This window comes from Vanessa atalanta, chromosome 10 (assembly GCF_905147765.1).
Source record: "Vanessa atalanta chromosome 10, ilVanAtal1.2, whole genome shotgun sequence".
Taxonomy (NCBI): Eukaryota; Metazoa; Arthropoda; class Insecta; order Lepidoptera; family Nymphalidae; genus Vanessa; species Vanessa atalanta.
Window position 1 is genome coordinate 11,139,148 of NC_061880.1, and position 16,414 is coordinate 11,155,561.

The following is a 16,414-nucleotide window of genomic DNA, read 5'->3' on the forward strand; positions in this document are numbered from 1 at the left end:
TCGGTCTTATGGATGTTATAAATAAAAGATTATTATTAGTTTTTATAAGCTTAGATTTATTAGTAAATTTGAATACAATTAATTTAAAATTAAATCGTTGGAATATATGATCTGTTAAGGATTTATAGTTTTAGTGATTAATATTGATAGTTTCAGTGATCAAATCGGTGAACAAGGATATTAATATCAACATTATATTATTAATAATGAATTATTATTATCTCACCATAGGAGAACATTCTCCTAACCCTTTTGATCACATGTGTTCTCTAAAATGTCCAGAGAGAGAGATTAGAGATCCTGTTTGTCTGGTTCCGTAGAACTGTTACTAAAAATTCCGATATATGTTTGTCCTTGATCCAGAGTAACTCATATTTTTTGTAGCTGGCAAGCACGATAACTTAGCTGTAGTCGCTCGGATTAGAACTTGCAATTTGGAATAAAATTCACGTTATACCGAGATATCATAATACAATTCATACTAAAAACGATATTACTGTAGGTTGCTTATTTGTCAGTCATTAATAAATATATTAAACTAATTGTCGCCCGCGGCTTTATTCGTGTTTTAGGGGTTGGTCGTCAGGTGCTAGCCAAGTGTAGGGTTTGTCCTTCTTTGTGATTTAAGCTCGCTTCATACTAAATTAAATCAATTTCAGTTCAGTCGCGTAAAAACAACTGACAGTGTTATTTTCGCATTTATAATATTAGAATAGGTATAAAATGCTTATAAACAATTTAGTATGAGAAATTTACATTTGATTTATAGTAGTAATTCGAAATATTTTCTATTAACTAACTTGCAGCTGCGTCGCGTAAAAAACAAAACATAAACGTTGACGTATATTTGAGTGCCGCGCGTTTTTTAAAGTATCGTTTTTGAAATAACATTATTTGAACGATCTGTCAAACTACTTCACATTATTTATTAAGAGATATTTGATTTTAAACGAACGAAATAAAAGGAAGCAATTCTATTAATACTCGTTCAAGGCTAAGTGCTTACGCTCAGTTAACAATGAGAAAAAATGTTACGTATAAAAATACTCAATTAACCCGAGTTTTATCTTTCGTGTTAATCAATGGGCGTGGACTAGTAAAATCTATTCAGAGATCGAACATAGCAAGACCAAATTGTTATGCAATTAAATATCAACTTTAATACAATACAATTATAGTTTATTTTTCTACGTCAGTTTTAGCCACTTATAATATTTACTAATCGAAGTAACTAGTCTAAGCAAACTAGAGTTTTATAACGACCTTAGATTTATTGGTACATCCTAACACAATTAATTTAGAATTAAGACGTTAGAATATATAAGAGCCGTTTTGCTTCAACAATTACATTTTTTACTTTTAAATATCGCCTGCAATGACGCAATGCGTAATTACTGTGGAGTTACATTTGTTTACGATTTTATTAGCAAAGATCTTTTTTATTCAGCCTAAACGTGATTGAGTAGAGTAGTTACGAGGTCTTTGACAATTAATTCGTCTTCGACCTCCTATTCTCCCTTGGATAATTAGAGTAAGTGTACCTAATATATCAACGAGAGTAAGCTGAATCAGTCCTGATAGAATTCGCTGACTCCGGATAAATTTTAAATCAATATTAAATAATTAATATTTACTACATCTACATACAAATTTATTGTGTAAATTTGCTGAGTAAGCCCGATTGGGTTACCACCTACTAGTAATTTATAAAAACTAAATTGCATTTCTAACAGGACAGTAGATAGTACGACCAACCATCAGACAGAACAATTGCCAGACTTGATTAAAAAAAAAAACTTACAATCTGTATACCTATGTAATAAATAGTGTATATCTATATAAAGTTTTCTCCGTCCATACAATTAATGTTAAATACAATAAATATAATAAAATAATTCAATATTTAAGTCAAAAGTCACCGTAAACTCTTTCGGAATGATTCTATGTACATGTATTGAACTACTTTCATCAGATAAGGCTGCAACAATTCACACTGGTCGTATTCAATTTGCCGGCAGCGTTGTTGAAAAATAATTAAAAATGTAATTAAAAAGCCCACATAAATCCGTCAATACCCCGCCCAACACGTAAACACGACCAACTATGAATAAATATACGGTTTTTTTTTAAGCCGTAATTGTATTTTATGCTTCCGAATTAAGTTTCATTCCATTTGTTTAAAGTAATAGATATTACGTAATTTATCATTTACTGTATCAAGCGTTGAGCTTTGTAGTGACTGGTTTTATTTTTCAAAGTATTATAATTTAGATGTGAAATATACTAGTTCTTTGGATGTAACGTCGAATCAGGCATAACGCTCATTTATGCCGTCAACATTACACCAACATTAACAGCCTGTAAATTTCCAACTGCTGAGCTAAGGCCTCCTCTCCTTTTTTGAGGAGAAGGTTTGGAGCATATTCCACCACGCTGCTCCAATGCGGGTTGGTGGATACACATGTGGCAGCATTTCGTTGAAATATTAGATTTCTTTATTAGACAGAGAGATAATATTAGTATGGATTCCTCAACGGCAAAACCAACTCGGTATAAAATAAAACAAATATTGACAATTCACTAACGAACTAGTTATTAAATTTTATAACACTTTTTCTTGTATCAGATAACAATTACGTTTATTTCATTTCAATGTATGGTAAGTGACAGTTACAGCACTTGAATCTACAAAATTAATGGTAGCACTTTTTATATTTCGTTTTAATAGAATACAGGTGAAGACAGGTGTGTTTTTATAATTGCGTTACCCAATATGCTTTTAATGGTAACGTATTTTATTAATTACTGGCTGTGCCCGCGACTTCGTGCGCGTTTGAATTTAACAAAAATAGTTATTGTTGTAGCCTAAGTTACTCCTCATTGCATCAGCCATCTGCCAGTAAAAGCCCCGTCAAAATCGATCTAGCCGTTCCAGAGATTAGCCGGAACAAACAGACAGACGGAACAAATTAAAAAAAAAAGATATTTTGATACACGTACCGTGAATAAATACATTTAGATTTAGTAAAAAACGGTTGTTTTCATATTACAAACAGACACTCCAATTTTATTATATGCATAGATTTTAGAAAGGCAGACGAGAAATATCAACTTGTTCGTAATTTAATCCATTTACACCAATGACATCCAGTACAAGACCTATAATGATGCACAAGTGCGAACACAGACACAATATCTATTACCTCACTAGCACAGTGGATTGACGGGAAGACATCGCAAAGAGTTCAGGGTTCATGTACTTACAGACTCCAAACTGCTACTGAAATCGTTCAGTAGAAAAACTATATATATCGTGAATAGAGCATTCATAAAGGCCCAAATTTCTTTGTCAGATTTAAAACTACAAAAATTATGTTTTTTTCACGTATGACAAAAATCACAAATACAAGATACGTAGAGGAATTTATTGCCTGCCTACGTTGTGTGGTCATTTCAATTGGGAGTACATTATTAAGTTTTAAAATGTATAGCAAAAATGATTTGTAAGTTTATTATGTCCAATAAAATACTGGTGTTTGTGATTTTGAGGACGGATTCTTATATAAAAATATTACCAATACCAAATATTAGTTGAGAAGTGAAAATCGCGTAAGTTAAGTCGCTAGAGTTGAGTTGAGTCTTTAAATATGAGGTATCTAAATTAAAAAAAAAAAAACAAAATACATTTATTACAAAAAACAATTTATTGCTGATACACAAACATTTTTCTTAAAACTAATTAGCGATACTATTATTATAGAATTGAAGTAATAATATGGTCACTCTATTTGTTATCTGTGTAATACCTTTTTTATGTACTAGTTCTACTTTTACTACTACGAATATGAAAGTTTGAATCATCTTGCAAATTACTAAAATAGGATTTTGTTGTCACAGAATACACTCTAAATACAGCTGATATAGTAAAATTAATAATTTATTAAATCAAAACAAATAAATCCTTCATTAAAACTATAATATATTTAATCTGTGACGAGCAATTAAACTTCTAATGAACATATCTACCGACCACGGATTAAAATTAACTTTATAATTAAAAACGAAAAAAGAATATATAATCGAATTTTGAAAATAGAACTCAGTTTTAATTAAATTTCAGAGCTTAGGTGAGTCTAAATATATTAGATGCTAACGTCCCTTCATCGTGAGCTGTCCAGTGTTCGTTAAATAACAATAATAAACTAACCTACTAATTAAAACATCGCTCTTAACTAGCGAAGAACTTACACTATTAAGTTTCATTTTTTTTAATTTAAAATTTTATTCAACGATGTTAACGGACGATAAAAGTTGCTTTCCTGCAATCTTATTGGAATAACTACAACCATTTTTTTTTATCTCTTCATAAACGTCATCAAATTCACAACTAAAAAACATCCTTTATTTTAGAAATGGTTTCTAAACGCTTGTAAACACACTACTAACAAATTCTATCGTCAATTTGCCATCAAACACACAGCTTAAATATCTAGTGTATATAAAGTTAATTATATTAAATTAAACATTAAGGATATTTCCAAAAATATTTAATACTCGAAAAAAAAGAATTCTATTATTGAACACAACCTTTAGATTACTCCATTTCATTAAACATACATTTATAGAAAACGTCATTTTCAAATAAGAGAGTTGAAAGCAATACATTCTTTGTAAAATTTCGATACAATACGGGGTACCGTATTGTATCGGTAGATAGAATCATAACTTTCTAAGAAGATACTATGACTATAAATACAAATGCAGTTTCATTTATAAAAGGAATTGTTCTCTTTCTATTTGTATTATTAAATTTGAATGAACGACAAGGATAGAATAATATGAATACCAAAATAATAAAAAAGAAGTACCGATAGAATAAAAAGTGGTCAATTAAAACTAAGTAAAGTCGGACTACTTCACAATACAAATTAAAGCCAATTATAATTGAACTACATCTTAAAAATCAAACGCACATATTAAAAAAATAACACAAAAGCAAACACTCAAGCAAATAGTAGGTATCTCATGTAATCTAGTATCCATTTACATCACGTCTAAATTAAACTTCTTACTTGTTAAAATTCTGTTATTGTTGAAATACATCCTGTAACTGTAACACTGCTGTAACCATTGAACGTATGCATGATTCGCTTGCAAAGACATTTAAAAAAAAATCATATCAGTCATAAATCAAAATTAAGAAGTCAAATATCTTAGTGGCTAAAATGATATAAACATACCGTTGATGATGAACATAACATAACAGATAAGTCAGTCTAATTATTATTCATACATGCCAGCCTCTTTTTCGTCCATCAAGCATGATTCGCTGCTGCTGTAGCGGCTGCAACGCTTGCGTTCGTTATTGGAGCCTGAGGTATCAGAAGATCGGCGAGCCGTCCAGCTTCACGGAGACCAGAGAGGAAAGCGCCGTGAACAGTCGCTGGATAATTACGCATTGTGTGTTCACCTGTCGATGTCGAAATGTGTAATTAATTAAGAAATATTAACCTTGACCAATAAATGCAGAAATCTATTCCTAGTTCGGAATAAAATACTTCAAACTTAAGAAGAAACAAGGTAATTATGTCCATAATTATTAAATTCATTTTGTGTTTGTATTTTGTATTAAAAGTCGGTACGTCATAATTTCTTGAAAAATCTTTCATATGGAATATTTATTATTAATATTAGATTTTCACTTTGGTAATTTACATAAACTAATTTCTGGTTAAAACCAGTGGCTGATTTTAGATTCGTCAATGGAAAATCAAATATTGAAAATGAAGCTGTCCTTCGATTGACTAATTTTAGATGCAATGATAAATAATTAATCCCGATCGGAACGTAACCTCGCTTCGAATTTCAATTGTCATTTTTGTGCATCTGATAAAACGAAATACCTGCGATAATGGCTTGTCAATATTATTTCGTTTAATTTTATCAAGATCTGTTGCTGTGGTTTTAGGCAAATAAGGTTTCCATATACAATTATCATTGACATTCGACGATACATAAAAAAAAAAAAAATTAATTGCGTAAAGGAATGATCGTGGCTTTCCTGATAGAAATATGACTACACAATAATAATTTACTTACCAGCGAAGAATAATCTATTATCACCCGATGAGTCAGGGACTGGTGCTGCGAGAAGATCATAGTCGGTTCCAGAGGAACCGACTGCTACAAAGCTATAGGAACCTCGAGCGAATGGGTCTGCACGCCACCTAAAAATGTTTAAGGTTGACATCAAGAAAATAAAATTGCAGCATACTTGAGTTAATATTTTGCAAATACAGAACATTAGTAAATTATCACTTTTAAATTCTTCCCAGTAGAGTGTATTGAACTACATACATAGAACTTATCCTGAATTCTCTTCTAAAAGATGTGTTTACTGGTTCCGTTAAAGGAATCGCGAGACACGACGTAAATCCTAAAGATATTTACGATGCTGGCCGACATTTACCATAAGACTTTTCAATAATGCAAAGGTTGCTTTACCGCAAACATTTTAATAACCCAAATAACGAGTATAATGTCATATTCAACAGACAAAACAATACAAATAGTCCGTATTGTATGCATAAACGGAACATTCCGTGAGCAAATTTTGTGATCACTACCTATTGTTTGTTTTGAAGACAACAGAGGAGTTGACAGAGGTAACATAATGCCAATTTGTGAGCACGCAATGCTACGCTTAGAAAGTCAAATACTTTTTAGACACTTAAGGTTGAAGTACGAAAGGGCGATTAACACACAATTGTGGCAACGCAAATTTACATCGGTCCAGTTTATGTCCGCTGGACAACAGACCAGCTTTGTGAACTGCATACGAAATGCGTAGTATTGTAAATACTAGGTTGAAAGGCCGGCGCATGTCTACGTCATGGGGTAATGGAATTTATTAACATAACAACTCGTATTGCTTAGTATTGGACATATATCGAGTAATTTAGGTATTGCTGCGAAATCGAAAAGCATTAAGCGTCTCGATTTATTTTCGAACAGTTTCTTTAGTTTATTATTGAAATTGTTGATATTACTTAAGATCTTATATAACTGTTCCGGTTAAGCTACCTACTCAAACTGCTCGTAGTCTAGTTGCTAGCCCTTAAATGGCTATTCAAAAGCAAATTCTATTCGAGTCATACTTTTACTTTTATAATTCTCATTTAACGTTTCCATGGTTTGTATAGTATTTGGTCCTAAAACAGAATTCTGTCGTGGATTAAAATAAAAGAGATAGCATCTATGTTTGAGCACTTGCTTTCTATAATATCTCCTGCGCAATTTGTTCTCTTTATTATAAATTATCAACTGGACCGATCACTAGAACGTCAGATACCACTTCAATTTGTTAGTAAGCTTGTTTTATACTGCTAATTATACAATTTATTTGTATTTTAAAATATGTGAGTGGCATAATGCACATGGTATGCAAAATATACTGTGCCATGACACTGCACAAAGATTTTAAGAATTTTTTTTTATGGCATTGCATTGCCCATAGACAAAGGAGCTGTAAAAAATATTAACCATTCCTTACATCACCAATCTTGGGAACTAAAATGTTATGTCCCTTGTGCCTGTGATTACACTAGCTCACTCACCCTTCTAGCCGGAACACAACAATACAGAGTACTGTTATTTGGCGGTAGAATATCTGATAAGTGGATGGTACCCAGACGGGCTTGCACAAAGCCCTACCACCAAATTAGTAACAATTCAAAAAAATATTAATTCGACTAAATCGTTCATAGTTAAATTTCTCACCTTGTTACCACACACTCTTTAGGCTGTGGAACAGCTGCATGCCCAAAGATACTCTTGAGCACGGCGATACAACGACCGACAATGACGTCATCAGTCACATTCTCCATAACAGCCGCGGCCTCACCCGCCACCAACGCAAGAAGTACCGGGGCACTATATAAATTCCAGAACAGGAACAGCTCACCTGTTTATAATAAATAATATATTAAATACAATTTGGCATATATGTCTAGATTTAGAAACGCTGATTAAAGTCCGTTTAACTAAGTCGGATATTGGAATAGATGATTACGCAATAGGTACAGACGAGCGTTTAACATTTCGACATATAAACTAAATCTGAAGATCCACATAAATTCAGAAACTAGCGGTTAGTTTTATAATTATTTAAATAGATTAAATTTTGAAAATGAACAATATCCACCATTACACAGTGGGTGTTACACATTTAACCAATATTAAAAAAAAAGTTAATTGAGTTTAATTATATACTCCACTTGACTATATACATATAACATAAGTAACTGAAAATATTTCATTAAATAACAATTATGGAACAATAACGGAAACAAAGGCAAAATTGTGATAATCAATGATACTTATAAATAAAAATCAAACAATGAAATCCGATTAAATGAAATAGCAGTTAATTCGAAAATTACAAATCAGCATAGATTAGTTGATAGTAAATATTGATTACATAGATGTTTGTATGCAATTAAGGAAGATAAGTGTGACGTTGGACCAATGGACCATTTTAATCCGGAATGAGTAACCTAATAAGGTCATAATGAGGACCACGGTACTATTAATGACAGTGAAGATCGTCCGATATTTAATAAGAAGTCTTTAACGCGGACACATGTTCCCACATAACTTTGAAACGACGTCGTTACCATCAGATATCCATTCTTTTTACACCAAAACATTAAATTTTGGTAAGATAAAAAAAACCGAACTCATTGTTCCGGTATTCTCAGCAACGTGGGGACTTAATGAAGTTAGCTGAGTACACAACAAAGAACTAAGGAGGTGTACTAAAGCATAACGTAAAAAATAGCCTGTCTTGACTCGTTGCCGTGATTTATTGCTCAAGGCTCCCTTTAGGGTTGCTCAGTGGCGTTAAATTATTCAGCTTTTAATTCGTTATCGCGTCGGCCACCGCTGTTTCTACATTTTACACTATTTACAACGGGAAATAATTTACGAGTATCATCCACGGGGATTTTAGACCCGGCGCGGTGAATTTGCGGGATTTTGAGTGCGTTCATATCGATATACTTACGTTGTGTGACGTGTGTACTCTCTTTTGAGAGAAGACGTTGTATATTCGTATAATTTTTAAGAAACACCCGTGACGAAAACAGGTCATGACAGATATTTTAATATGCTTTATAAAATAAGTGTAACAATTTGGGTTCGGGTTTAAAGGCTGAGTAAGACATTATAACTTTAGGTCAGGGAACATAATTTAAGTATCCAAAGTTGGTGGATGCATGCGCGTAACGCTTTTCCACCAAGTGGATTATTTATATTTGTTAGTCCAATTACATATCATAAACAGAAAAAAAAAAACTGTCTTAATACAAATAAGTGATCCCATTACAAATAAAACATAGCTAATTAAACGTACAAATTCCAAAGAAACAACTGGTATTTATTTCATGATATATCTTTGTTATTTAATATTTGTATAACAAAGTTTATAATTACGTAAACATACCTCTGCTAGCCGTAGTCGTGCCGACGTGTCCAAAGAGATTTGCGCTCGGGTCCCAGAAGGTTCTTTCAAAACACAACACAACCTTATTTAGGTTCCCATAGCCTAGACGTTTAATTGCAGCCACCTACAAAGTAAAATACCTAATTTATAAAAGCTATAACTATGACTACATTTGCGTGGATACCAGCGGTTAGAATGCGTGCATCTTAACCGATGATTTCGGGTTCAACCCAGGCAGGCACCAATGAATTTTCATCTTCTTAATTTGTGTTTATAATTCATCTCGTGCTCGGCGGTGAAGGAAAACATCGTGAGGAAACTGGCATGTCTCTAATTTGAACGAAATTCTGCCACATGTGTATCCATCAACCCACATTGGGGCAGCATGGTGGAATATGCTGCAAATCTTCTCCTCAAAGGGAGAGGAGGCCTTAGCCCAGCAGTGGGAAGTTTACAGGCTGCTAATGTGAAAAATGTGAAATGTATATTCTATGCAGCTAACTAGATAAAGACTTTTGACCTATCTAACCAGGGACTCGATCACCACAGTCAAATTTGAAAAAATCCATTCAGTAACATTAAAATGTTCAAGTCAACTGTTGACTGTTCTTCAAGTCATTTGAATGTTGTTTACACCTTTAAAGACGTATCACTTTGTATGTTACCCAAGTCAGATATTAATTTTAAGTGTTTAGTGATAAGTTGATGGTGTAACTTTTCCAATAAATAAATAAATAAGTATAGTTGACAAGTCACACACTTTGTCAAATATAGATAAGATGTATAGAGTATATAGTTAACTCATTATCTTTTTATTTATTAAAAAAAAAAATAATAATTTATTCGTAAATTTAATTATTATATCGTTTTCACAGTAGCGACGACCTTGGAGGTGACCTTGAGAGCTATGTGAATGAAAAGACCTATAAATAAAATGACATCCATTCTAACACATATTTATTCATATATTAGAACAGAACGCGTAACAAATATTTTTTGTACCGTACTCACCGATATTTCGATATAAAAGTCACGTTTTCGTTTACTCACTTAATTTTATTAGACATACTCACTTTCCAATCAGGCAGCGGCGGATCGAACTTGACAAAGTTCTGCTGATTCTGGCCGTTGTTTGCGACCGCCACTTTCAGCACTCCCAAAGGTAATGTGCACAGTATCACGTCGCCTTAAAGAAAATCATATTATAATATTTATTAACAGAAGCGAATTGTCCTCTTATAAAATTACTGAACTCTAGAGCAGAAGCAAAAAAAAAAACATTTCGTTTCACGTAAATTTAATTTAAGATAAAATGTTTAATATTATAATTTAAAAGATTCGATTATAGTGAAAATGACCGATTAAGGTTTAATAATTTTCAAATAAATTCACATTATTTAATATTTGCAAGGAATATTTCATTTTATATTATTTTTAGCATAAAATCTGATTACATAAAATAAATATTACATCATTAAAACGAAAACTTCTTAAACCGTCTCAGCAGACTTTCAATCAAATAAATTCAATAAAGCTGATTTTATAAAATAATCCAACATTGAACAGTATTAATATCATTCGATTTTCAAATTTAATAACACTTACATTTGAAATAAAACTAGTTTTTAACGGATTTAATCGCGTATATTAATTATTTTAACATCCCGACGTTTCGAGCACTTTGCAGTGTTCGTGGTCACGGGCAGACTGAACACTGCAAAGTGCTCGAAACGTCGGGATGTTAAAATAATTAATATACGCGATTAAATCCGTTAAAAACTAGTTTTATTTCAATGTGTAATAATCGCGAAAATCTAAGACAACATAACACTTACATTTTTTGTTAAGCAACAAAACTCTAAATTTGATCGGAGCTTCTTTTGTCATCCTATTAGTAAATTCTAATACAGAGAAATTTCAAAACAAATATCAAATCTGGCACTTAATGAATATCAAGTTGTAATGTTTTCCAGACTGATTTCGACCACGACACTTATTCTTAAGGGAAACTAGGACAAAGTCGTAGTACACGCGAATGTAGGTAGACTCTCTATTTCCTCACTCGCGTAATCCGCTGATTCAAAAAAACCCATACGACTACATAAAGTTCGGCCAAAAATTAAAGGTTTTATATTCTTATTTGAAGGTTTACTCCTGGGAGGTTAAAATGCACTTTAATACTCCGATTACTGCTGAGATTCATGTTCCAGGGACACAGAACCTGTCTTTTAGACTAGCCACTAGACTAACGAGAAAGTCAAATTACTTATTTATTTCATTTTTTATTTATTTATAAATTTTCAAAACACCATCGGCATATTCACAATATATTATCAAGTAAAAGTAGGAAACAAATTCTTGTAAAGTGTGATACACAAGTACAGGCATTTACATTATAAGTACATATATTAAATAACAAAAAACTTAATAAAAATAAAAATAAAAATTTGAACAATAAAATGAAAAAACAAAACTAACTACAAATTAAAAAGAAATAAACCATGAAATGAAAACATATATTGAACTTGACACTGATTAAGCAAAGAGGTTAACATTTTGTTAAGACTGTTGCTATTATGGCTATATATATCTATGTCATGAGAAGTGACATAATTGTAGCTTCTCATATATCGGATCGTAGGCGATTACTTATAGTTTTAATAACTTTTAAAATTAATTTCTATCAAGGGGGTAGGTTTGCTGCAAGCCCGTCTAGAACTACAATACTGTACTACCCACTCATCATATATTTTACTGACAAACAGCAATACTTAGAATTTTTCCGTTGTTTTCCGTTCCGTTTTGTATTCCGTATTGAAGGATAAGTGAGCCAGTGTAACCACAAGTACAAGGATCTTAACATTTTAGTTACCAACGTTGGTGCCACATTGGACTTACATTAGCAATGTTCGTGGACTGTGTTTTCCACTTTCTATCAGGTGTCTCATTTGCCAGTTTCTCTAAAGATATGACATAAAAAAAATCATGAAGCTGGAACTTCCCAGTAATCTCGTCAAAATAAACACATCCTCTTAAGTTTGCCTTTACAACATCATAAATTATGATTTACAGTGTATTCTGCTTGCGATATAATTTCCTATAATAATTGAAATTGCCTTACAAGCCATTCACGTAATGGAACAGAACTCTTTTATGTGATAGTCGATTTAATCTAACAACGTTATAGTCTACAAATGCACAGACATATGATATATGTATATATATTTTTGTAAGGGTTAATGGTCTAACGATAACTTTGAATGTATAGGATTGACCGTCAAATGAAAAGGCCGCGGGCTAGAAGCAATCACCGTGAAAGCCAGACCTTAACTAACAAAGCCGCAACAACTTCTACGTTCCGAATGAAACGCTTTTTACATTAATTGCAACCACATGTTTCATTTAGCAAATGCATAATAGATAAACATTTCGTGCTAACATAAATAATGTTTCATACTTAACACGAAATGCGTTTTTATTAAAGACTAGTCGTCGCCAGCGGTTTCACACGCGTTTTAGGAGTTGATCATAAAAAAGGCATAAAAATTGCCTTTATAGGAGTTCATGATTGTTTTTTAATTAATTTCATTAATTCTAGTTGACTGGAAAAGAGCAACAGAGACAACAGATATAAGACAGAGAGAGAGATAGACAAACAGACACATTTAATATAATTTTTCATTCATAATATTAGTATAGATTAGGCTTTTATACGTATACTAGCTACCCGTCCTTTCTTTATATAGGTAGAAGAGTCTACATAAAACTTATAATAAGGACAAAAATATAAAGAAACATTTTTTTTTTTGGCCAACTCACGAAAATTTCATCACAATCGAATCAATGTTTTAGGAACGAGTAGAGGATTTACATACAAACATTCAATTTCATTTAAATAAATCGTTTTTTTTTTTATTACAGTTTTTAAGACAAATGATTCACTGGACACGTGGATCTTAAACATAGTAGCGGGTTTAAAATGAGGTTAAGCATAGTCATTTTGTTATTACAATTTATCTCGTGTTCGTCAGTGGAGAAACACATCGTGAGGAACAGGGAGAGTGTCGGTTGAAATACTGACGCATCTATAACATAGACCAACCCGCATTAAGCAGCGTAAGTATAACTCCAAGCCTTCAACTCAAGAGGACAGGATTTTCCCAACAGTGGGACTGTAAAGTTTGCTACTATCTCTGTTCTTTAAATCTTAAATATTCATTATGTTAAGATTAAAAATCAAAGGAAGAAAATGTATATTTATTTTTAAAAGAAAATATGTACAAATCTTTGAATATTCTTTAAAGGTTCAAAGTAGAATTAACCAGCCGTGAACAGTTTTAAAAGTATACGATGTTAGCGGAGCGTTTAAAATTTTTTTCACATAGCGTTTCTCGAGTGCCCGTACCGCCTCTTTAGCGTCTAACTGCCTCTTTCACGATAGACTCCGCCTGTATGCAAATGCGGTATAGCTCGGAGCACGACAAGCGGGCCGGGGGGCAAACCGCCGGGTCAACAGAGGCCCGAACGTATTTTTGCGCCTCGTCAAAGTAAAATTAACGCGTTAGAATTGCAAATCACTCCGCGACAAAGAAACGACAAGAAGCCGACGGCGTTGTGGATTTTTCTCATAACGGCCATTAAAGTGACGAGTCTATCGTTTGTTTTTTCTATCTTTAAATCCCTTCGACGTCGTGTATTAAATACGTTTTATATTTAGGTATGACAAGACACAGTAACGCAGAGCGTATGCTCGCGAAAAAAAGAACCATTTTTATATGTTCACGTTTAATATTAATACGAACTAAATATTAAAACATTGTTTGGGAGGAAAGGTTATGAAGTACGTTATAAATTTTAAGTCGAATCTAAAACGAAATTAGAATAAAAAACGATGAGAAAATTCATGTTAGCGAAGTCAGTGAGCGTTTTACAGATTACTTTCATACGTAACTGTCATCGATGCATAATATACTCGTAAGATAATACAAGGTTTATAATTTATAGATGTATTTTATAACTAACGGAGAGATGCAATGATTCAGTGTCATACATTAATTTGCCATCGTGAATTTAATGAAAAAAATATAATATGCTAAACGGTTCGAGAATATTAATAACATTCTATCGGTTATTTTAAAACGAACACGGTCTGCATTTGTTTGATAAATTTTTATTTTAACATAAATAAACATACGCGTAGCTTCTTTGCATATCATGTTAAATTTTATTCATAAATCAATGAATTTCGTCGGTCGCTTCAATCTATACTAATATTATATTATAAATGCGTATGTAACTCTGTATGTTACCTCTTCACACTTAAATCGCTGAACAGATTTAAATGACATTTTGTGTAGAGTTAGTTTGATTCTTCGGGAAAGGACATAGGTTATTTTTATAATTCACTCCTTAAGGAGGTAAATGGTGGTCACGGTTAGTGTCCTATAGATGAAGCCGCAGATTCGGCTATATGTGAAGCAAAAACTTAAATCGGAGGAGTATGTAAGTTGACACAGTTAAAGATTATATGGCGAAGGAGTGCTGAAAGCTAATATTTTTTTATGTAAAATACATTTTACGCATATTAAATTAAAATATGTATGTGGTAAGTTAGATTTAAGGATTTAATTTATTTGTTTTGGAATAGTGATATTTTTATTAAATCGTTTTCTTTTTATTTTTGTTTATTATACTTTAATATGTTAGTGTCCATCGCATGTAATTTTAATACATAATGTTTTTCTTTCTTTTTTATATATATATTATTTTTTATATATATATATATATGAATAACAAACAATAATCAATATATTTTTTACAGTTCTTTAGAGTTTTTTAGAGTTTTCTAGAGAAATGAAAAATATTAGACTACTTAAAAGTAGATTTACGATAATATAATGTAGTTACAATTATTGTTAGTTTTGGAGTCGGTGTCTGCCAAGAAAACACTACAATATGCCTAGCAATAACAACAATACGTCATTAACAAAAAAAAAATACAGACGATTTCGAAGACCTTTTTGAAGTCGATTAAAAATACTAAAATGTACCTTATCCTTCGATTCAATAACATTATTGTAATATTGACATAATATATAAGGAATAAATAAATCTCTTACATAACGAGTACATTATTTTGTATATCTCTAGACCGAGCGTATGGCTGTATAATGGAATATACTTGCACAAACAATACTTCAAAAACAATCTAGACAAATTCGACAAACATAATAAATACATACCTTATATAGGTATGGTAAAGATAAAAAAAATATATAATGTAATATTATACCACGATAAAATATATTTGATTTATTAAACATATGATCTCTACTTGAATACAAACGACGCCTCCGAAACATTCCCCACTCACCCTTAAACGTCTGCGGCTGGTTCGGGACACGTGGGTTGACAGCCTTCACTGTGACGCCGGGACCACCGTACGATATCTCTGTGACCGACGTCCCCAGCCTTATGTCCAAACCCTCGGATAAAGCCACCGGAACGCACGAATAGCCGTTTCGAACTGAAACAATACATTAAATTTATTACAATAAATCATAAAAGTATAAATTATATTATTATTTTTATTTATTTTTACTCATGTATAATAACATTTTTAAATATAAAATACAAATTTATAAAATATATTTAAAAATATAGAATACAGAGGCCAACCAGTGGCGGGAACAGGGTCCAAGCCACCGGTGGTCAGGGCTCCAGAGAGAGGAACTTCCTCACAATACGTGCCGTGCCGAGGAGTACTGCCTTCTGCATCAAGCCCTTGACCCAGCTGCCTAACGAGAGCCTCTTAAGGTGTTGGTCGAGGCTCTTGGCCATTAGGCCATTCGCTGAAACGACTATTGGCACAATAACTACTGTATCCACATCCCACATGTCGACAACCTCGTG

General features: G+C 32.3%; 1 protein-coding gene across 1 annotated transcript in view; it reads right to left on the reverse strand.

The window, feature by feature from the left end:
- Positions 1 to 3,744: 3,744 nt before the first annotated feature.
- Positions 3,745 to 16,414, reverse strand: part of LOC125066658 (lysine-specific histone demethylase 1A) — a 317,930-nt gene continuing 305,260 nt past the window's right edge. The window contains exons 11-16 of the mRNA XM_047674856.1: positions 15,876 to 16,028; positions 10,576 to 10,688; positions 9,503 to 9,626; positions 7,780 to 7,963; positions 6,100 to 6,227; positions 3,745 to 5,470 (exon numbers count right to left, since the gene is read on the reverse strand). Coding sequence (XP_047530812.1) covers positions 5,316 to 5,470; positions 6,100 to 6,227; positions 7,780 to 7,963; positions 9,503 to 9,626; positions 10,576 to 10,688; positions 15,876 to 16,028 — 857 coding nt within the window. The 3' untranslated portion in view covers positions 3,745 to 5,315. The remainder of the gene's footprint in view (positions 5,471 to 6,099; positions 6,228 to 7,779; positions 7,964 to 9,502; positions 9,627 to 10,575; positions 10,689 to 15,875; positions 16,029 to 16,414) is intronic.